The 24512-nt window shown below is 40.7% G+C and overlaps 1 protein-coding gene across 3 annotated transcripts in view; it reads right to left on the bottom strand.

The window, feature by feature from the left end:
- Nucleotides 1-4787: 4787 nt before the first annotated feature.
- Nucleotides 4788-24512, bottom strand: part of PLEKHA8 (pleckstrin homology domain containing A8) — a 49244-nt gene continuing 29519 nt past the window's right edge. For all 3 annotated transcript variants that reach the window (XM_039523371.1, XM_039523372.1, XM_039523373.1), the window contains exons 3-14: nt 23610-23765; nt 21025-21149; nt 19038-19196; nt 18106-18146; nt 16639-16796; nt 14721-14889; nt 13354-13439; nt 12885-12943; nt 10694-10824; nt 9972-10042; nt 8780-8841; nt 4788-7547 (exon numbers count right to left, since the gene is read on the bottom strand). In XM_039523371.1, the coding sequence (XP_039379305.1) occupies nt 7350-7547; nt 8780-8841; nt 9972-10042; nt 10694-10824; nt 12885-12943; nt 13354-13439; nt 14721-14889; nt 16639-16796; nt 18106-18146; nt 19038-19196; nt 21025-21149; nt 23610-23765 (1415 nt within the window). In that variant the 3' untranslated portion in view covers nt 4788-7349. The remainder of the gene's footprint in view (nt 7548-8779; nt 8842-9971; nt 10043-10693; nt 10825-12884; nt 12944-13353; nt 13440-14720; nt 14890-16638; nt 16797-18105; nt 18147-19037; nt 19197-21024; nt 21150-23609; nt 23766-24512) is intronic.

Raw genomic sequence — 24512 nt, 5'->3', positions numbered from 1 at the left:
CTACAGGCCTCAAGCCTGTAAGACAATAGCTTAGCCAACCTGATGCTTAAAACCCAAAGACTTGACATAAGCAACTACTAAGTGACCCTATATCATAAGATGTCATGAGACAGAGTGCTGTAAAAACAAGTACAGCTAAACTGCTGACAGGTGATCACAAAATACCAGTTTATGCTAGTTTTGGATATTTTAAGATAGGAACATCAGCAGATGGTCAATTGCAAGAATGCTATGGTAACCAGGTAATGTACATGCTAATTTAGTTGAGGTAAAATAGTAGGTAGCTTGTAGGAGGACACCCCAACATTGTTAGGATGAGGAAGTGTTGATATTGATAGGGAGTCGAGCACCATTATGAATACGTATGGCGACCATGCAACTTGTAATAAAAGGGCCAACCTAGGCCTAAGCATTTGGGATCTTCCTGAGTATGCCACAGTGACGACCACCTGCCGATCATCTATGTTACCTACTTCAGTTTCCTGCAAAGGATAGTGTGAGCATGCAAATGGTGAACATTTTGTATTATCTCTGCCTACTTTGCTATGTTGCAGGGTTTCTGATATTGCTGGTTGTACTAGTGAAAGTATCACAGATTCACAAGGTCTTCACTAAATGTGAGTGTCCTCATTCTAACAAGAATTCTTTGGCCGATCTGGAGGCAGCAGAACCCTGCCAAACCACGGTATATTAAAGTGGAAACTCTAAAGGATCCCTAAATTAACAATCAGGCAACACTTGCCTTCATCTGTATCTAGGAATGATGCACAGAAATTCCTCCAGCTCTAGAGCTGGAGAAACTCCTCTCAGTTTTATGACCTCAGCAGACAGTGGGTAATGTTTTGGGAACGGATCATATCCATGGGCTTCAGGAGATTGTTTGGCCCAGGAAGCCACAAATATTTGCTGGATTCACCTCTTAGTAATCATTTTTTATTATAATCCAACTGTTTCCAATGGCATGAACATTCTCATAAAAAAAGATACATACAGGCTGTTTCCACTAACCAGAACCGATTATAGTGCCTAGAATAATGGAGCTACAGTCTTAACTGGAGCTTAAGCCCCACTGTATTTACAAGTAATTAACAAAAATTATAAACAAAGCTTCTTAGGAAACCATGCAGAGAAAACGAGATTTTAAAATAGGCATATTTAAAAATAAGTTTATTATCGCTAAATATAAAAATCTGACAGAGGTCTTCAAACATTTCTCAAAAACAAAAAACAAACAACAAAACTAAATCTTAAATATGGAATATAATTCTGTTGAGAGAATCAGCATAGATTGAAAACAGGCTGGTGCCTGACCTGCTTTCATTTGGTCTAGTATCCATGTGTTTACAACACAGAGGGGTTTGTTCATCAGTCAAGACAAAGTAAAATTAAAATAAAAGGCCATGTACCTTCTCTCATCTTAAACAGTATATGCTCACTATAAGCCTAATTTAATGTGCATAAAATGAATGTCAGTTTTGTTATTTTATTTTAGAGTGTGATTTCCTTGCTTTAATTAAGTATAACTACATGGAGACATGATAAAACACACCGACAACACATAGGGACCTCAAATTGTTGAGATTTTTGTTTAAAGGCGTCAAAGAGCAAATACGGGCCCATGAATGTTAAGACATAAATTAGAATAAAACAAGCTTAGAGCTAAAACCTAGTCAGGATATTGAAATAGGGAAAATTAATATATGAAATAAGCCTTTAGCACTTCTGGGGTGTCCCTCTAGTTATAGAATAAGTATATTAAAAAAAAGCTAACATCCACATCTTGAGCAGGTATGCACTCTAATGCAATGGGGGATGTGTGCTTAAATCAGGCATCTGCACAAGTGCGCGCGCACACACACACACACACACGTTTTAGACCCTGATTCAGGAAATCTCTTAAGCATATGCTTTAGTCCATCCATGTTCAGGACAGTCCTTAGATGTGTGCTTAAAGTTAAACACATGCTTAAGTGCAGTCCTGAACGGAAAGACCTTCCTAAATCAGGGGCAAAATTAAACTCTAGATCAATGGTCCTCAAACTTTCTACCTCGTGACCTCCCCCTCCAATGGTGCCCCCCACCTCTCCCAGACAAGGTTGGGAGCCAGGAGCGGAGCGTGGCCACAATTGGGGCTGAGGCCAGAGCCATGGCAGGGCTGGGAACCAGGGGCTGGAGCCACAACCACGAGCAGAGTCGCGAACAGAGCCACGGCCGGGGCCAGGAGCTGTGGCTGGGGCTGGGGCCCATGGCAGTGGGCAGAGTGGTGCTGGGTGGTGCTCCCATCCCACCCTTAGTGGGGGCTGGCCTGGGCCCCGCTGCACCCCCTCCAAATGTTCCTCCACGCCCCCCTAGGGTGGTGCACCCCACAGTTCGAGGACCACTGCTCTAGACCACGAAGTCCAAGTTTTCAAGTTTATTAGTTTTGCCATTTTGATTTCAGAGCACTGTTTAAACCCCCACATGAACCATGGGTACTTCCAGACTTATCATGGGATAGTCTCACTTGTGTGCTAGGAATCCATCCCCTCCCACACTAACCTGCTAAACAAGTGATTTTTATACACTTGGAGACAATGTGGAAGCCTAAAGCCTTTCGTTTTTTCAGGGTAGTGGGGCCCTGGATTCAGTTGTCCCTTCTCTCTCATCTTGCCTTCTTATCAGCACTCTGCAGGCAAGCAGAGAGAAATGAGTCCATCTTTGAAACTGTGTTTTCACCAATAAGAGCTAGAAACTGTCACTACTAAAGTGTCCTGATTTAGATTTCAAAAGGTCAAATTAAAACTTCCCAGAGTTTTAATGTGATTAGCAAAGCACTGCAGTGCCAGGGAGAGACACTTCAAAGGAGAGTAGCACATTCTTCACGAGCCCCCTTTCGCTTGGCTGTCCAGCTCTGAGCTTGGGTCCATCTTCAAAGTCTCTGTTTTTAATCACTTTAATACACTGGCACTGTGGCTGTTTCAAACTCCCCATTTTAGCTTTGCACAGGAAACACTGTAGTCTGGAAGCAGCACAGCTGGCTGCAAAGCAGGCATGAAATGGAGAGGTCGGGTGAATGGGAGTTTTTAGCCCTGCAAGGGCTTCGCTATTGCTCATAACAGTGCCTCAAGGGAACCCGGTGTTCTTTTAACCATCTGTTGCAAAAACCAAAACAGAAGTTCAAAGCACAAGTGAAGGGAGGAACTCCATTGAATGAGTGGAACCCTAACTTAAAAAAAGTATTCTATAATGGACACACACCCGGGAAGTGCAGTATTGACATAGGCATAAGCTACAGCGGTAGAATACTGCAGCATATTTAAATACATAAAATCTCGCAACTACAAAAAAAAGTTTGACAATTCTTAAACCACGAAATGTGTGCAATGTAAACAGTGACTGTACTTTAGCCCAAGATTTACTATAAATTACTTTTTCTAAGAGTGGAAGCATATAGCCCTTAAAATACCAAACACTTGTTTAAAATTAACTTCAAATTTAAAATTTTGCTTTTAAAAGTTAAGGGCCATACTATAACATCAAGATGAGATGCCTGGGTATGTTTCAGTGATCCATTCATCTATATCTCTAAACACTTGAGTATTACTAGTTCACCAGAACATACCCATGGTGCCTTGATGCTAGGGTGCAGCCACATGAAACTGTTGATTATGGTGTGTTAAAAGTATTCAAAAGGATGCTAGAGTACGTTTGTTTTAAAAATAGCAAAATCAAATCAAATAAAAAAAATCTCACCCATTTCTAAGCAGAACTCTCTATTTGAATTATTGGGGAGCTCTGCTCTAATGTCAGTGACACTGTATTACAAAGAGATATGACCTCTATTAAAATATGCTGACAGCTATTGCTCTCTATAGTATTAGTATCAGGTTGCTTTGGGATGTATCACGTCTTAGCAAACATGTGCATTGGATAGTCTGTGCTAGTGTCATACTTTTTGCTGGAGTTCTCAACTGATCTATACCAACTTCACCCAAGAAGCAGCCTTGTATTGTGAGCCTACTATATTTTTGCCATGGCTATGTAGAATCCCTGAGAGTATGCAACTGTCAGACAAAGGAAATAGCTGAAAGCATTTCTAAAGGAAACAGATGTAAAACTTCATACTGATAAAGGTTAACAAATCAGTGCTGTTCATGTAAGGTATGCAAAACAGGGCTATAACAGTATCAGCATGTGGGAGTAAAACCACATTTTAATCTTGTAGCTGTCAGATCAGTTCCAAGATGCATGCTTGTTGCTCGGCTGTGAGGCAAACACAAATTCTTTTAAAACTAAAAAGTGTCAACCCACTCTGGGAAAAAAACAACATATTTTTGTCTCTGAACTTTTAAATTATCAGTGGTGTTAGTCAGAAAAATAAAGAATAAGGTTCCTTTGATTTAGTAATTATAAAGAACAAGTGACTACATATTGGGCCATGGCTGGTAACCTGGTATATTGAATAGTTATTCAGTTTTGTCACGGTTCCCCGAGAAAGCCCGACCAGCCAATTGCAAGTAAAAGAGCCAGTTCTGCACGGAAGAATGGAGACAAGGAAACTCTTCTGAAGAGCAGTGTGCCCCACATATGCAAAACCATTTACTGGTCTGTCTGCCTATCAGAAGCAGTAAGATTGGTGGAAAATGTCAGTTCTGAAGTTAAAAAATTCAAATGAAGTCACTAACGGTGTTCTACTTTAGAAATTAAGATCCTTCCCCTCTTTGCACCAGTAAGTTTGGATTTTCCCACTGGTAAAAATGTGAATGCTGGGAACTGTCTCCCACTATGAGAGAAACTTGGAGCAAAAGAAAATTCCACTTTTTAATTCATTCCAACTTCACAATTAGTTTCTTTTAAAATTTACTTTATAAGAGGATCTCTCTGTCCTTTCCTCCACTGTCCCAGAGCATCCTGAAGAGAGCTAAAAAGCCAACTTCCCCACATCACCTCAGTGAAGAACCTTAGCTGTAACCATGAAGAAACCACTTACTGGGGGACATGGCCTGCAGTTGTTCTGACATTTGTGTGGATTACTCAGCATTTATGCTAAAGAGAATTACATGTGTAAATCCCAGGGGTACCTGGCTTCATTCTTAGTACTACAGGTAGTGGAATAACTGAAGCAAACTCTGGCCAAAAAATATTCAATTCTATATGTAAGCATGAATAGAAAATGCCTCAGTTTTCAAAAGGGCTCAGCACCCACAGTTCTGAGAAAAAAAAAATCAAGCCAATTACTATTTATCTATTGCTTTTGGTGTCTCCCTCAGGCATTAAATTTAAAGTTTTTGGTCTTTTCCTATAGCTGTTTTGTGCTTTCTTCAAAATTTGTAATGTCCTCTGGATAGAACGGTTTGAGTGTTAAGTATATAGCTGTGCTTCAACCATGGAATTATGCTTAAACAACCTGTTCTCTAGGAATCCAGGCACAGGGTGCATTACACATCGCTGGAATCCTCTTGGTATCCTTGATTTGCTGGATCTAAGCAAAAGCATTTCTCCTGCGAGATGGCAACAAAAATTTCAAAATGTCTCTGAAGAGTTGTTTTCTCCTCTATTTCTAATGGCTCACCACTTTCCCAAGCCCTTCATTCTGAAGTGTTCCTCCCTTCTCTCTAATGTACAATGTGAAATTCACCCCATGCAGAAGGCCAGCAAAAGTCCTATGCACTAAAGATCTACTTAAACCCTGAAGTGGAACTAAATTGTCCAAATACCTTGTGCTGGCCCTCTACATGAGGTCAAATTTCACTCTTTAATCATTTGACTAAACTACAGGGAAAGCTATTAATGCTTGACTCCAACAGTACCAGTGGACGTTTACTCGTATCAGTGGGAGGAAAGCGTGGCAAAAATCCCCATTATCCTTAATTTGCTGTCAAACCTAGACACTTTTGGATTATATACTTAGAGCTGCACTAATGTGTGATGGTTTTATGAAGAACTATATTTCCCCCCTAGGACTGACTCATTTCAAACCCAGCCTTTTGTAACCCCCATTGGCAAAAAACAAAACCAACTCCCACACCCCCTCCAAATGCTAATCTAAAAGCATTTTTATATAATTTGTTAGATTGCTGGTTGTGTTTAAACCACAAAAATACCCAGCAGCAGTTATGGGATTTGGTTTTGAATAGGCCCTTTAAAAAGAAGGCTATAGGCAAACTTTTCAAAAGCACCTATGTGACTTAGACACTTACGAGTCTATGTCCCATTGACTTTCAATGATACTTAGGTGCTTTTGAAAAGTTTATTCTGTCTATTACCAGGGTAAATACAACAGGACCAATCTTCAGCTACTATAGATGGGCGTAGCTCCAGTGGAACCAAGGGGGCTTTGCCAATTTACATCAACTGAGGATTTGGCCCAATGGCTCCAGCACTTAGCACTAAAGCCTAGTTAACCACACAAGGGCAAAGGAAGCACTTGTGCTACTAGTACCAAGATCAAGGTGATGCATCTTGACAACCTTCTCTCCCTCTGCCATGCAGAGGCCTCCCCCTGCTGGGACATTAGCAACATGGCTGGTGTCACCGTGAATTTAAGGATTATCTTTCTGTCTCTCTCTCACACACACACACTCCCTCACAGCTCCAGGAGCAGGTGCCTAGTAGCACTGGAAGAGACAATCCTGTTTTCATGGACCTGTGAGGAGGTGGAGAGTACCTAGGACAACACAGGGAGAGCATGCCTAGTGTGATGGGCTGACCCTTACAGGAGGCCCAGGGACCCTGGCCATCAAGGCAACACTTGCAGTAACAGTCTTTACATTTTTTTTTTTGAAACAGGGCTGTGAGTAAAATCAAGCCACCAGTATAAAACACAAGGATGCAACCCAAATTTACCTCAAGATGGGACCAGACTAACCATTCAGTTAATAAGGTAAAGAGTTCTAATGCCCCCTTTTCTGCTATCTGTGCAGCACAGCTCTCACTAGCCCTACCCCGCCGCTAACACAGATGGAGAGAAGACCAGTGAAATGGAGACTAGCATCACAGCTTGGACAAGCACAGAACAGGGTGAGGGCAAAATGATGACATCAGCACAGCATCTGTGCTCCCATCAAAGCTGCCCCTCCGCACGTGTGGTGCCAGCAGTATGCACTGGAGCAAGAAGGCCCAATTCTGCTCTGTTACATTCATGTAAAAAAGAAGAATTATTTAGCCCAAAGGTTTTCACCATGCAGACAGTTGTGGCCTTCAAAGAAACAGCACCTCTTCATTTAAAAACAAACAAGATTAAAAATACACACGCACACCAATTCCTCCACCTCCCATGCTAAGGAAAGATACAATGAAGAGAAACGGCATTCAGAAAAGCTCATTAACAAATGCAGTGCCTGAAGTTTTGAGGTACTGTGTCACTGTGATTATACCACCTCATCTGACTCCAAACCATGTACTTCATAAAGAGTGTCCAAGATATTCAGCTGGTTTTCCATGGCTGGCAAGTAAATGTTGAGGTCTCTCTGCATTGCATTATAAAAAGCTTCTTCCTGATCATCACACTTCTTCACAGACAGTGCTGCCACAAAGTCTTCATATGTTGGTGCTGCCCTTAAAGCCAACTGGGAGAGGAATAGAAGTTTAAAATCTCAAACTTGGAAAGTGACTTTTGATGCTTCAGCTTTTGCATCCCCATTATGAGACACTTTACAGAGGCCTGATTTTTAGAAAGTGCCTGTACAGCATATTTTGTGACTACAAGTGGTAATTTTTTATTTAGACTTTAAAAACATTAAAATAACCAACATGGGTACATTTTCAAAAGGAGTCTATGTCTAATTTTCAAGAACTCAGAAACTTGGAAGTCTAAGTCCCATACTTAAGTCTTTTTTTAAAATAATTTTACCCCAAATCTTGCTGCTGCTTCTTCAATCATGAAAAGCATTGTATTTACATCTGGCTGGGACTTTACATAGTCTCTCCAATACAATTTATAACAACAGACACCAGGGGGCACTGCTAGCTTGGTGGTAGGACAACCTGTTTCCTCGGTTACTCTATTTGAGTAAAGTGGGTCTTGTTTTCACAACTATTAAGTTTCAGTCTTCCCTCCAACTCTACTCTAATGTTTCATGCACTGGAGGTAAGCACATCTTGAGGAGACAGAACCTACTTCCAGAAATTCATTTAAAAATATTAGGAAAAGATGTTGTTAGTGACACACACTAAAATATTCTGACTTTATTTTTATTTTCCCAGAAAAGACCCTATACGATGTGTGGCAAGAGACATTTCCAGACTAAATCTAAAATAGACAAAAATTCTTAACTAAAAGAAAGATAAGATTTCTCCGTGAAAATCAAACATTAAACATTAAATGATAGCCTTAACCCTTGCCTCTGAGGCAGAGATCTAACAAACTAAACATCTTGTTAATTCTTTCGGTACTTACATTTCAGTACATTTTATCAGGTATCAACCATAGCATGAGGCTACGTCTATACTACCCGCCCGGGTTGGTGGGTAGCGTTCAACTTCTCAGAGTTCGATATGTCGCGTCTTATCTAGATGCGATATATCGAACTCCAAACGCGTTCCCGTCGACTCCGGAACTCCACCATCGCGAGCGGCGGTGGCGGAGTCGACGGGGGAGCCGCGGACTTCGATCCCGCGGCGTCTGGACGGGTGAGTAGTTCGAACTAAGGTAGTTCGAATTCAGCTACGCTATTCGCATAGCTGAACTTGTGTACCTTAGTTCGACCCCCCCACAGTGTAGACCAGGCCTAAGACTGGACAGGTGAATGCAGCCAAGATTCTGACTAGCTGAGTCAGCAATTAAGATGTTAGCACTTACCGCAAAAACCCCTCGCACAACCCAGCCGTGATGCTGCCGTAATGTCTTGCCATAAGCGTTGTCTTAAAAGAAAAAGAAAAAATAAGTTTCCAATGGTATTTTTTAATTTTCTTCCAGCTCACTTCCACCTGGCTGTGAGAAAGGATTTTTTCTTACAACTCCACACAGCATTTCAGCGTAAATAGCCAGCCTCAGGTCTGTCTCTGCTTTCAATTTCTTCCAAGGGGAGCTCTTAAGCCCATGCGAGTTAGCCACTATTCCTGTGGCTGGCAGTAGCAGTAACCAAAAGGCCTAAAAATGGCTGTCCCAAACATTCTCTGCACTCACTGGAGGGCATGGGAGAATACTCCACCCTGGATACAGCTGCTCGGATTACTTGCTGGACATTATTTCACGAAAAGTGCTTTAACAATTTTCTGCAAATGAAGAAAGTTATTCACCAGTATGTTTCTTCGTTATCTGACCATTTCTACAGATGGGCAAATAGGATTTGGCAAATAAGTTACCCAATAAATCCTCTCTGTCAATGGAGACCAATTTATTTGCAAGTATAATTTTTGTTGTCTGATTAACCTGAGCTCTGCCCATGCCTCACCCCCACGGTTCTCCTCCTCTCTAGTACTCGTTCAGTGCAAGCTGCTGAGCACTGTGCCAACTGCAGCATACTATGGGGAAGACCCTCTGCACAGGGGCTGAGCAAACACTACGTGCTTAGTACTGTCATTTCAGCTCTGTGCACTTTCAGCAGCTCCCACAGCCAGCTGTTTAACATCCTAAGCACTGTGCTTTCCCATGTATACAACAGATACAGCACTTACTGTGCCTATCTCACAGGGATGCCAAGAGGCTCAGTAAAGAAAAGCCCTATATAAGCATAAAGTTTCTTACAAAGTTTTAACTTGCTTTAAGATACATTTGGGGTTGTTCCCCCCGCCATTTTTAACTACATGTAAACACACAGTTGGGGGGAAAATCCCATCAAATAAAGACTCGCCTCATACAATGTAGTTATTTGTAAATAGGGTATTTGGCTCAAGATTACAGTTTTCAGAGAAGGTATTTCTTGAAGGCGAGCTACAGGGAATACTAATTTTAATATTAATAAGAGAAGAACACCCAGACCCTACATAATGGAGAAAAAGCTCAATTATTTAAATAAAAAAGTAAGAATAATAAAGAAATTGGCACTTACTCAGAGCTGTTTGAATATTCTTTTCTCCATTCTTAACTTCTGTCAAAAATCCCTTTAAAAACTTTAAGCCTCTGTCAGGAAAAAAACAAAAAGAAAAAAAAAAAGCATAATATTTATCACCAGACAGCCCCCACAAAAATTGCTTAGTGAAATGGAAGGGTGTGTAACATCACTACGTATGTATACAAAATATCATTGGTTTCACATAAAACTTTAAACCATTTTGGCCAAAATGGGACATTACTAAAGGCTGCTCACTGTGAGCACAGTCTCTGTCTCATTGCCTACGTGGAAATGCCTGGGCCTATTCACTTGTAACAGCAAACACAACATTGACTAGACATTTTCTTCATCTGGATAAAGAGATGGATCCATTACTAATCCCTTCCAGCCACCACTCCCCAACCCTCCAGACAGGCTGTGCTCCAAATCAGAGTTCATGTGCCGTAGCCTAGGTCCTCTGGATGACTCAGAGGCATGGCAGAAATAGTTACCCAACAAGACTATTCAGTTATTTCTCTAGGAAAAGGTGGGTATTTAGACCTTGTGATTGGTATACCCAATACTGGGATGTTAAATTTGAACACAGTGTGTTTGGACTACTCCGGTGTGCAAAGAAACTAGCAAGAATTGCTTCCGGAGACTGATCTACATTGGTGAAGGGATCTGGATAACATCCTAACACCTACAATTAAACCGAAGGTTTGACACTTGGCAATTACCTTTTTAGCCACAAAAGGGCCTCTGTTGCAGAGTTTCTAACGTGTGCTACCTCAGCACTCACTTCATGCAGCACTATCTTCTGGAGAGTGTTGAACTCTTCTCTGTTGGTTATATATTTCTGATTTATTTTCTGAAGAGAAGGCAACAGTTTATACTTTTACATGGTTCCATTTTATATAACAAAAACATTCTGGCTCACAAGGGCTATTTACCAGGCCTCTCACACATAAAAGGAATTCCGGTTCCCAGATTAATTCTTTGCAGCGTACATGGAGTAGTACACTCCAAATCTGAGGGGGAAAGTGCCTTGCTTTGTTCAACAGCCCTCTGACATTTTAAATCTGGAATGGCAGTAACGGGCCATGAAGAGAGTCCTGTCCATTCTCCCCGGGAAAAATGGATACCTCAACTTTCAGAGAGGGAAGTTCATGCTCTGAGCACTTCAGGGAAAAGAAAAACGTGGTTAAGGTATACTACAGTGGCAGCTGGAGCAGCAGATTCTATATGAGACTCAGAATGTGTGTTTTTTTTTTTTTTTTTTTTTAATAAATGTAGCTTGTTTCATATAACCCACCCTTGTAAAAAACACAAGCCAATACAGTCAGACTGTCTTAACAAGCTCTTGTTGTATATATTGGAGATATATGTTGCCTTTCCACTCTCAGTACTATCTTTCCCAGTCCTTTTTGGTTTTTATAGCATTCTTTCCTGTTAAATTGTATGTTTTTTATGCACTTGCTCAATGCTAATAGCTATAGCAGGATCCTGTGCTGTGGTAGAAGAGAAGCAGGCACATTGGGTAAGCGAGGAAGCTCTTTATTTTCCGTTTTTAAAAAGTATTTCTTTGAAGCCTGAAATAAGTTATGTTCCCAATTAGGTGTTTAATGTTTTCTTTTAAGTGATAAATATTCTTTTACTTCATCTTGCGAGTAGCACATGAAATGTTTTCAAGCTTGGAGCCAAAAGGAAATGTTCAGATTCAGAGGCGGCTAGTCAGCTGGTGTAAAACAGCACTGATTTCAAAGGAGCTACGCTGATTTATATCAGCTGAGGACCTGGTCTCACAATGTACTCTCCAGCTTCTGCTTGAGGAAGGAAATGTTTCTTTTCAGCCTACAGCATTAACAAAGCGGATGTGGGCTAGTGAGGCCTTCACTTAAAACACTATCAGTACAGAATCTAAACAGCAACTTAAATCATATTCATTAGCTGCTATAATCTAGCATGCGGAATGGTTTATACCAGGCCATCACTCAAACGGAGTTTAAAAAAATCTGGTTACACACAAAAGTTGGACTGTGTTGAAAAAATATTCTGGACTTACAGTGCACAGTGTAACATCCCTTTCTGCATTTTGATCTGACCAATAGGAGTGTTATGCAAATATTACAAAACCTCCAGATACCAATCCCATCCCTGTATATTCCATATGCCTGACCTACCTCCACCTGCTCCAAACACACCACACACTTCCTTTGTAAGGGTTACTGTATTGCATTAGATCCTATGTCACTCTGTGTTTCTACACACAATCATAACTGTAACAGCAAGCCAGCTGGGTAATGGATACCGTGTGGGCGCTAGAGATCAGTAAAACCTCATGGTTTTAAACACATCTTTAAACTCTCAGGTATTAAAGATGGAACAAGCCACCTATTGCACCCAAAAGATGGAAGAGACAAGGAGGGAAAGGAGTTCTTTAGAGTAGCACAAGAACGTACTACTTGGAATAATGGGGTGAAACTAAGCAATGTAAAAAAGTTATGTTGAATTATCAGGGGAAAACCCGATTCTAATGATGAGATCTATAAGAATGCTGAATAGTTTTCCCGACAGAAGTGATAGCACCCCACCCCTTGAATCATTTACAATCACAAGAGGAGAAATTACAATTATTATTTATTAAGTACATATACTGGGGGCCAATCCTGCATTGTCTGGAGTGTGGAACAGTGGACTTGCTAAAGAAAAGGCCTATCTAATTTCCATGATTTTAAGATATTCAATAGATTGAGTATGGGATTATTGTTCATATTGTTATATACCAGTTTGGTTGTACATCCTGACTTAAGGAAACTGGTACCTCCATTTATACACTGTTTGTTTGGGTGTTTCAGCATCTGTTTAGTCTTAGGTAGAATATCTTAAGTTCTGTTTTGTTGAAAAGTCAGTGCTAGAAATGGCTATTACCTTGATATTACCTACAAAATCCATTTTAACAGGAGCAAAGACTGTTGGTCCAAGTTTGTCTAGAAGAAAGAAGGCAACATTTTTAAAGCAGTTTCTTAGTACTCATGACTCAGCAATATCCATTTCACCTACTACCAAAAAGCTTTTCTGAATAGTTAAAAGGAGAAATAGAAAGATGGAAGTCTTTTTCTTCCTTCTGCTACAGGGCCAAAAACTCCAGTCTGTACATGAGCCAAAAAGACACCAAAATAATAGGAACTAGCTCTTATAGCAAGTTTTAGCCATAGATCTTAAAGCACTTTATAAAAGGAAGTCAGTATCCATATCCTCAAATAGGATTAAAGAACTGAATGATCTTAATGAGCCTGAGCCACACCTCAGCCATTTCTCTTATTAGGCAGCAATCAAAAAGGATTCATGGCATAGCTGCTAGAGACACTGACTGCAGTGAAAGTAAGTAACCACTTACCCAAGACTGGCACTATCGCGTAACACGATTGCAGAAATTCCTCTGTGGGTATGCCGTCACCCTCCTGGAGTTCAATGTCACTAAACCTGCAGATTCCAGTATAAACACAAAGAAAACTTAAAATACTCCCGTCATACTTTACCCACAAACAATGGAAGAAGGGTTTGCTTTTTTGGAAGGAGGTCACACTGCAATTAATATTTCACAAGAACTACATACTGAGTTTTGTTCTGTAAGGGACATGAATGTTTGAATGGAAATCACAAGTTTTATATACAAAGACATATACGCCCTGTTTGCTTGCTCACAAACAAGTATAAAAGCTGGAATTCAGATCTTTGATTCAGACACATTTACTGACAAAGGCAAATTTTACATTATGCCTGTATGGTGAGGGCAGAAGGATGAGCTTATGGTTAACGCACTGGGCCGGAACTCAAAGAGACTGGTACCATGCCAGAGATTGAACCCAAATTTCCCATGTGATCTTAGTCATCTGCTTTTGCTCCTCAGTTCCCCACCTGTGAAATGGAGAAAATGTGTGTCTTGGCTATTTCGACTGTAAGCTCTTCTCACTACATGCAGGTACCGTGCCCAGTGCAATGGGGCCCTGATCTCAGATTCTGAATTTGGAGGTGGAGAACGGATTATCATTGTTTCAGCCTGTTCCTACACTCTTAAGCATTAGAGAATTATATTTTACACTACTGCCTTTTTTGTACAGTTTCAGTAGAGAAACTGTCTTACACACCTGCTTCATTTGAATAAGGCAAACTATACATGCACTGAGCCACTAGCATAACCAGATCCTTTTCACATCAGTTTCACTGTCCCAGCTTTTGCTATTGGTGAATGTAGCCCAGTGTTTTTAACAGTACAGAAACAGGCTCTTAATCACACCAAGGAAAAATAATTCTCAACCTAGAGACGTAGCACAGTCAATTTAGCAGAGACAGATAGTTACTTTAAATAGAGTAGTTTTCCAGCTTGTGATTAATTGACCATCAATCAAATTTTCAGAAGTTCAACAATTATTGCTGCCAGTTACTCTTGCAAAGGAATCACCCCATGGATAGTGGGGGTGAGTTAGGGAGGGGGGAGGATAAAAATCACAAAAAGTAGTATTTAAGTGATGGACCTTTTACCATAGTACTCAACTATTAGACTTCCTTGTTCCAACTCCTAGCACTACAAAACGTATTATAGCTTTACTACAAACAGTACAATTTACAAAATTATCTCCGTTGGGATTTATTTAAGTGAATTCGCCATTGCATGGATCAAATGCTCAGTTGATTAAGGGTTTTAACCATACAGTCTCAATATACCACCAACTGTTCATCTACCGCATGCAGGAGCTATGCTACCTATTGTTCATGACACTGAAGAAGGTAGGTGAATCCTCTTCTTTTCCTTCTCCCCAGCGTAATGGAGCTGGTCCACTTATGGAATCCATTGCCAACTGCAGCGATTCGTTGGCACTGTTGCCCTCTATGGGCAGCATCTTGCTTTCTCCATCGTCTTTAACTTCATCACCTTACATTTAAAAAGAAAGGAAACCTCAGTTGCTGAATGATACCAGGTATCTAATTTGAATGAGATTCTTTGACTAGTTCTTCTCTTGTTATCTACCTTATTAATTTAATGGTGTCTTCTAAGGTATTCAGAATGAATGGCTCTATTGATCTTTGCATGAACACTATTCTACAGGCCCTAGGAGGACTACACAATACTGGCTACTCTCGCTATTCAAATTGGAAGAGCCCCAGCTCCATGGAAGAGATGCCACTTTGTGAAATGTCATCACATCTTTTACTTAATTCATTGTTTCCTTTGTCCATTGAAGGGGAAAAAAATGCAACTAAGACTAAACATGTGTAAAAGGATGCCAGTGTTTGCCTAAGACACCCGATGTGAGAGCCGTATTGAACTTCCTGGGAAAGGCTTAAACGTTGACTCACACGTGTCCTGTTATCTTACCTGGATAGAAAGGGCTGTGGGAGTGGCTTGGTGGAGAAAGGATCTAGGGAACCCTAAGTTCAGCCAAGACTGGGGAAAAGGTTTGGGCTGAAAGTATATTGTATTACCATGAATTTCTAAGTAAATGAAAACCAAACCCAGGGAAAAGGGGAAGTGGACTTGGTTTTAGAGCAGGTGGGAAGAGGAGACCTCTCATCAGACAAGGCTGCACAACATCTTCACAGTAGGAACCCGTGGTCATTTTCCTTTCCAATTACTGTATTTCTGATTTTTCAACTATTTCTTCGGCCTATGCAAGACCAAACTAAACTGAATAGGGGAAAACAAGTGCAGAGGAAATTCTGGAGAGCCAGTGGGAGAGCTAAATACTTGTGACAGACACAGCATAATTTGGTAAGCTGAGGGGAACCTTGATACCTCTTATGTTTGTGCACAAATTCTGCTAGACCACCAGTTGCTAGAACCTGTTCTGCATAATGTACAGTAAGGGAAACACAAGAGGTTTGCGTCTGACCTAGTCTACTCAACAAATAATAATAATAAAACCTCAAACACTCCAACATAGTGTCTCAGGGCTGGATTCCATTGTATACTGAATTGTTTTGATATAACCACATTAGCATAAGTATCAGGCAATTCCTGAAACAATGCCAAATCAAACTATAAATAAAATGTTTTAACTTTGCCTATTTAGGAGAGATGCTAGCTGGAGTCATGGGTACTTTAATACAATGCTGTCTGAATAGTGGCAGAATTTTCCTAAAACAAATAACCTCTTAATTTAAGGGAGAGGAGTTTGGGGGTTTTTGTTTTCTTTTTGAAAGATATGTCAGTGCACGTATGAGTGAACTGAAGACCAGCAGCTCAGAAACATGCACACACAGCTCCCATATGCACTCTTGATAATCTGGCCTTTAGTATTTGAAAAGGGTGCCGATGGAGGGCCTTTGGGAATGAAGCCCCTGGTCCACAGAGCACGTGCAGTGCAAGTGTTGCCTGAGTGCATTGCCAGTTTCTGTCAATTGTGACCCAGATGAGTTCTAGTGTGAGAGAGCAGTTTAGTCCTGTACCTCTTCAGTTCTTGGTCTCTCTCCTAAGGCCACCAACAAGGGTGTGAATTGTGTTGGGAAGACTTAACCCCTGGGAAATGGACAGAGAGCAAAGTAAAACTTCAGTAATCTTGTAACAAGCCCTGACATACTCCGTCTCTCTTGGGAAGTGAGATATCTCACACACTTGTAAGACTGTTTGTGCCCAAAAGTACTAAATAACCACCCTGGATAATATTTCTTTCCAAACGTTTACCTGTCAACTTCTTTTCAACATGGTTTTCAGCTGAAACGTCACAGTCTCCCTCGTTAGATTTCAGATGTGAGGGTATCAGAGTGTTAATCAGGGTTTGGTCACAATGATTAATTTCTGCCTTTACAGAGCCATTTTCACAACTGTTCAATTCCATCTGCCTGAAGGAGGGGAAAAAAACACACAAACGTAAACTAAAGGGCAAATGTAACCCTTTGCTTGGCTTGTCTCTTCCTATCAAACTGTACACAACAATGTGAAAGAGGGACTTGAAATCCAAAAGAGTTGCCAGTTCTAGATTGCTGTGAGAAACATGGTTGTCTAAAAACATTAGAAGGAACCATGTGGCTCCAAAAATGTTTTTCCAGTGTGTATATTTACTGAAACAATCCTAAGCCACGGATATGGAATATTTGAGAGGAAAAAAAGTAGATACTTTATTAAAAAAGAGGGGCACAGCCAACTTGAAATCCAGTTGGGTTAAAAAAAAGGTAAGGGGCAGATATTGTATCTGAAACAGTCCTGCTCCCACAGTTTTAGTCATATTTTCCTATCTCCCCCTCCCCCAGATATCTTTTTCTCCATTGTTTTCTGAGTGAACAGCCCAAACATAAATAACAGGTGAAAATAGCCATGCAAGTGGGAAAACAAACTATACACAACAAGTCATCAAATGCACAAAGAACTTCTCCCAATCTCAGTTATAGTAATTTAAGGTATTATTTGTAACAATAAAGTGTAAAACAGTTTTCAGACAGAGTTGCCTTTAAGGAACTGTTCACGCAATTAGAACAAAAATCAAAATTTTATGCTAAAAAGGAATTAAATATTTACTGGAATTAGTCTACTGTTATTAAAACTAAGAAAACCCAAAAGAGAGATTACCCTTTTCAGCAAACAGAATATGTTTTAACAACTCTTGTTTTTTAAATACTCGGCTTAAAAGATACATCAGAGACCTGGGGGAAAATGTTTGCTTTGCATTGGAGGCTGACAGGGAACAACGTCACCAGTTCAGATGAAGGTGGTTGTGACAGAGCAGATTTTAAAGAAATGTTCCAGTGGCACATTATACTGGCATTGGTGGCATTATTGGTCACTGCTGCGATGGACAGCTCATTCACTGCCTCCTGATACCTTTGTTTTCCGCAGCAGCACTCATAATGGCAATGCAGGGAGCAGAAATCAGACATGTGGAAGAGAGCAGTAAAACATGTGTGAGATGGTTGGCTAGCCACCAGCAACAGAAGGGCATAATAAGGATAACGGTAAGAGAAGTCACCAGGAAGTAGCCAAGAGGGAAAAGTGTGAGCAAAATGAAAGAAAATCCACTTAGCAATAGACTTTGTGCTTGTATCTGGTATTTGCAATATCATCAATACATTCAAGAAAACATAAAAGAGAGTCAGACATAATTTTTTGGTTATGCCATTCTTAGGGGGAAAAAAAAAAAAAGGAGTGTCAGTGTACCTTTCTGTTGTAGTGCTACTGGAGGAGATGGGAGGGGTTACCTATAAAAACAGAAAAATTATCCTTAAAATAAAGCAGCATTTTGTGCTCCTCAAACTTTACATTTATTAACTCAAATGGAAGTCAATAAGGAAAATTAAGCTTATGCTTCATACTTCCCTGATCTGGGGTCCATATGAACATATGCAATGAGGCTTGAACCATGAAAATATCGGACCCTTCTCAGGTAAACGATCTATTCCGACGATTACCGGGCAAAGATCAAAAAAGAGGCTAATCCCCAGGCAGCGCACTGCCTACCTCCACAAACAAAACAAACGAAGTATGGCAATCCTGTGCGAGCTGGGGAACAGGAGGGGCCATTGTGAAAGGCTGGGTAAAGGAAAATGAAACCCTCTTCCTATGTTTAAATTAAAAAACCCTACACACGCCAGATGAAGAAATATGTATGCCTTCCTCCCTTCATCCTAATCGGTTGTTAGCCAGGAGAGTTGCCCCAGCTTCACAAATATGCTTGGGGAATTTGAGACCGTGACAGTGAGACTAGTGACATGAATTCTCCATCTTCTGGGTAGCTTACAATTGCAGACATGGTGCTGGGCTTATTTTTAAAATTTATTTGGAGCTTCCATTGCAGCTAGCACACAGTCACAATATTCTGGGCCATGGATATTCACAGGTGGATCAGGTCCCAAGTATTACTGAGCAAGGAGTTTAAACTGCTATTAACAGTAAGTGAATGGTGACTTAAATGTACAGTCGAATCCTGCATCACTTGCAATCCATATGACACACCAGGATATCACCAGTGGATGGTTACTATCTCGATCCTGGGCTAAAACCCCCATTCCTTACTACCACAGCTACTACTTTCCAGGAAAGGCAGTATGCTTTCGATGTTGAGCTTGACAGCAGAGATTGCACAACATTACCTTGTTTGATTTGAGAACAGCCAAGTGTGGAGATCCCGATGGGGTGTGATGTATTAACTCAGAAGAGAAGGTCACATTTGCAATCTGCATACATTCTTCAAGAGTCTTCAGGAAGGTGTTACATGTTGATTTCAAGAGAGCTCCCATATCAATTCCATTCTGTGAAATAACCAGATGGCAAGACACTTTATTTGCCATCAACTCCTAATCTGGAAAGACTGAAATTTACAAAACCCATCATCCCAACAGTCGTGTTTCTTAATCATCAGAAGCTCAATATCTTCAAAGAACTAAACATAAGAGCCATCTGATCACAGCAATGACAGCAGACACTATTGGGATTGCATCTTCTGAAGATATTCCTGTTGCTGTCAGCCTCCACTGACACCAATCTCAAAAAGCAGCATTTCAACAGCAACATCTAATTATATGCCACATGCCCAGAGTTAAAACATGGTAAACACATGCCATGGTGAATTCTGTATTGGTCCAGGACCCGACATTCTGCTATTAGGTTGGCATGACCAGAGGACACCATGGCAAGGGAATGAAAAGCTGACAATTCAAGTGGCCTAGGATAAGATTATTTCTGTATTGTACCTATACCCAAAGAAAGGTGACTGCAGTTGAACAAGGTGCAAAACAAAGTACTGTGCTGGCACCAAACCCCTACGTTGTCTATATAACATATTCTGGACAAAGGGTTATATCTGTCCTGACCCTTGTGTATTAGATGTAACACAGAAACATGTTAATGATAACGGATTGCTATTAGGCTAAACCCTTCCAGCTCTGAATAATCCATTGCCAGGAAAAGGGACACTAAAAATATTGACTCATTTTCCCCACAACAGTGAATTATGAAGTGAGTAAATACAACATTATATGTGTGTTTGTTACAACAGTTCTAACAACTGCTTACTAGTCCTTCATACGAGACCAAATTAGGCACAATAACATTACTATCACCACACAGTTTGTTAAATCCATCATCAAGACTTCAGCCAGTGTCTCTACTTGGCTGGCTAGGACACCACAATAACTCCCCTTCATGCAGTCATCTGCCAGCCCCGCAACTTATGAATAAAATTCCTCTGGGAGGCATCACAGGAGGACAGTACAACTTGGAAAACTACATCTCCCGCCCGAGAGGCTATCTAAGTTCTTCTCGCATATAATCCTTCCACCTCCCTACCCCTTGCATTGAGAAGGAGCATACCCTCTTCTTTAGAAGGCCGTTCCCAAACTGAGCTCCTTCTGTTAGGAAAGCTTGTAAGAGATGCCTCTGGAACTGGTATTTCTTTTCTAATGTGAAACCAACAAATGCTCAGTTAAAACTCCGAAAGCCATCACATGGGCTAGTCAGCAAGTTTCTTCCTCTAGTTGAGTTTCACTGTGGCTCTACATTATCTCTTAATCATTACATATTCAGCCTAAGAACAGAACTGACTGAAGGAGGATTTTAACAGTCCTGGACTGCAGTCTAATTAGAATCAGGTGCTATACACGTCTTGCATAGCATCTCTTCATCAAGTTTGTGCACTTTATTCCTGGAAACATGAACTAGATACACAAGGTCAGCGAAACCATAATTTTTTTTTGAGGCATTACTATCCTGATCATAGTTGCTGTATATGACCTCAGTACTAGTCAGTATAATGGAGAGCAATACATAATAAAAATATCATCATATTGCTAACTAAAGTCTGTTGCTTAGGTACTTTTCTCCTATATGCACTCAGCAGGAAAGTCAGTGCAACATTAAACTGGGTAACATCCTTCTTTAAGTCATGATGGGTTTGTTCTGTGAGGTGTTCAATCCACAGGACAAGTCCAGAGTGCTCAGCACCCAGTGGGATAGGGCTGTACAAAAACAAAGTACATCCGAAGAAGTGGGCTGTAGCTCACGAAAGCTCATGCTTAAATAAATGTGTTAGTCTTTAAGGTGCCACAAGTACTCCTGTTTTTTTTAAAAATAAAGTTGTACCTCTGATTCTGATACACCACAAATGCTAGCTTCCTTAGTTTTATCCACTTGCTGAACAAGGAGGTCGCAGTACAGTCTAAGCTCTGACATTTTGGTTTTCAAGGCTTCGGTGTTTTCAGTGAGCTCTAAAAATGAAACAAGAAGAGAGTTGGACACATCCCATCAGTCTTGCAGTGGACATTTTTGGAAAGTTGAGGAAATAACTAGCACTATTTCAATCCAGTCCAACCCATCTGATCGACATTTCAACACATTCTCTATTAAACTTTAAACGTAAGACTTAGAACTAGGTTGCCCATACGTTCATTTTATGACAGTTGAAAAACATGCACCTTTTGATATTTGCCAACACAAACAGGAATAGAGTGTTCCAGCTGAGCTGTTCCGTTATAACACACAAACTTACTACAAAAGAGAAAGAAAAGAGTCTCAGCCACAAGATGTCTGACTTCATGAGCCTTTTTATTCGGGGACTAAATCCCTACATACTATAATGTTCCTGTTTGCTAAATAATCTGAGGTATAAATAACAGTTGTCAGAGGGTCATAGCTCCTTGTTTGTAAACTACAGGAGGGTGGAAAAGGGAGGTTGACAAAGACAGCTCATCTTAACACCCATCTATCTCATTATTAATAATTAAGGGACCTGAATGCCTGAAAGCCAGTTTAAAAAACTCCAAATAGATTATTAATGATCCCCAAATTTAAAAAAAGTTAATTTTGTTAGCTGAATGTATTTCAAGTTCTGCAAATGCACCCCGAGTACTTCATCTTGTGACGGTGTGTCAGCTTGTGAATTTCATCTTGTTTTGTGTCATTGTATTGATTAAAATGTATAGCCAATTAATTTTGACAACACTTGGGTTTCAATATTAAAAATGTTCAAGAGACCAAATTACCAATGTATTATCTATAGACAAAACAGTCTTGTACCGGAGAGAGAGATAATACATCCCCAATCCTTCTGAGAAGCAGGTTCTCACAGCATGTTCTTTTCACCTTATGCAGAAGATATGTTCCCAAAATAAGCCCCCAAACCTACCTCTATTTATACTAGGCCTGTTTACAAATATAAAGCATGTCATCCGAGACTAGTATGAAAATACTGGGCCCCAATTACCTTGGTTTTTTGGTAGCATGGTGTTCCCTTCTTATGCTTTGTTTTTTAACACAGAATTCTGAACTAAATGGGTCATGAAGGCACTCCTTACCTGTACCAGGGTAGGATACTTACATATCTCGCCTTTGACGGTTTCCTTATGCCAAATGCTGAGTTATACTGTTACAAGGTATTGTGGGATACTTACAAGTGAGTAAGAATAATCATAACAAGATTTCACATGATTGCCCAACACTTATATGTAATATACATCATATTAACACCAAAAAGAACAGGAGTACTTGAGTACTGTTCTTTTTGCGGATACAGACTAACACGGCTGCTACTCTGAAACCTATCATATTAACACCATGAGCAGAATACTTTTAATGTGTGGGTGTGTAACCCCTATGCACTGGCTAACAGTTTGCTATTGTAAACTTGCATTGTGGAACAGACCCTGCATTTTGTGTCTGACTCTTTGTGTCTTGTTTTGAGAGCCAGTTTGAACCTATAGTCTGATGCCATGCATAGCAAGGCCAGAGATGAAGCGAAAGTTTCTCACCTTGGGGAGAGTTAACACAGGAAGAGTCACTCAGATGGTGCCAACGATTATTGACTTGCTAATGACTCTTGTCTGCTTTCCCACCCTCTATTCAGCAGGAGAACTCAGAGGTCTGGGGCATGGGGCCTCACACCGGGACTCTTCACCAAGACTGTGCTTATTAGCAGGAAGGTTTCTGCGTGGAAGTGGCTGACGACTGCCAGCAGCATGAGGGACTTGCTGCAGGGAGACAAGGGCATCTCCACCTAGCCCGAACACGGGCAGATCTCAGACCCAAAAGACTCCCAGGAGCGGTGAGGACACAGAGAGAGGGAATTTTTGTTTTTCCCCTAGATCTGTAAGGATATGTCTTCACTACCCACGTCACAGCTCTCCCAGCAATAAAAATAACCACCCCAAACAAGCGGTGGTAGCTTTATCGCTGGGAGCCACATGCTGTCTATACTGGCGCTTTTCAGCACTAAAACTTCTGTTGCTCAGGGGGGTGTTTTTTCACACCCCTGAATGACTAACTTTTTAGTGCTGAAAGTGGCAATGTAGACACACTTAAGTGTGTGTATGTGTGTTTAAGACATTCCTTTGGGAAGTCTGGGTGTTCCCTATTTAACTGTCACAGGATCCTTGAAGGCTTAAGTAGCTGTGGGGATTAATTAATTTTTTCATAATTTAAAATAAACCAAGATCAAAATGTTCAAAGTCAGAGTTAGGGTCAAGGTCCTACATCTCTGATAAGGCCTGATTTTCAGAGGTGCTGAAAGCCTCCTGCCCAGGTTTGGACACGTTAGCTCAAGTACAGATTTTATCGTTCCTAGTTGCAAAATTCCTAGAAAAAAAATGAGGAGATAAAGAACAAGTAAAAAATACATTGTTCAGAAAGGCTAGAAATGCCAGATAGACACAGCTCTGAGAGAATGTTCTTACCTTTTTCTCTCTGTGTCCTACTGTCTGTCAGGCAGGCCTTGGCAGTTCCAAGTGCAACCAGCCACTTTTGCCTCTCAGCTGTGCTTCTGGCTTTCAGGTAGAAGTACTGTTCTCCAGGTATAATCAGATCCATCCGAGTACTATCTGCCTGGTGAACTAAGAGCAACATAGATTAAAGTCACTGAATTAAAACCCTACAGTTTCTGAGCCAAAACCCTCCAGTATGGTGCATGCTTTCCCTCACATGCACCCACCAAACCCATCCTAACTTTGCAATAGAAAAATACTGGGATTCTTGCAAATGTATGGGGAAAACTTGAGGTCAAATAATATTTGAAAGCTAGTTATCAACAGTCAAAAAACTTTCCAACTTGCCATTTTGTGACCCAGGCTAGTGAGTTTAAACTTGTCAGCCTCTGAGGGAAGGAATGTTCCATGCCGTGAAACAGGAATCCCTTCCACTTTAATAACAAAATAAAGAAAAAAAGAGCAATGCTGAACTCTCAGTCATGTCCAGCCGGACCCATGAGGGCTACAATACAATGAGAAAGAAGTGCAAAACAAAGGGAGGGAGAGAAAAAAAATGGAAGAGGGGAGAACGTATATGACACATGTTTATGTGATTTAAACAGGTGCGGGACGGTCAGTAAAAGGGAACACTCTCTGCTGTGAAAGGCAGATCTGAGGCAACCTCCTTCAACAAGTCTGTATCCCTGTCCATCTTTCAGTTTTCCTACCTATATTTATACCTCAAAATTATTGTCACTAGTCTGCTCACTCCTAATGGATTAAGAGCTGAAGTGCGGAAGTTTGTTCACGATTTACACCGCCAGAGTGGATTGTCTTGTTTTAGATCTGTGCCAGGGAACATTTAGCTGGACCTGTGAGCCCCTACACCACGGC

The sequence above is a fragment of the Mauremys reevesii genome, linkage group 2 (assembly GCF_016161935.1).
Source record: "Mauremys reevesii isolate NIE-2019 linkage group 2, ASM1616193v1, whole genome shotgun sequence".
Classification (NCBI taxonomy): domain Eukaryota; kingdom Metazoa; phylum Chordata; order Testudines; family Geoemydidae; genus Mauremys; species Mauremys reevesii.
Note: the sequence above shows the minus strand (reverse complement) of the source record. Positions and strands in the feature narration are given on the sequence as shown.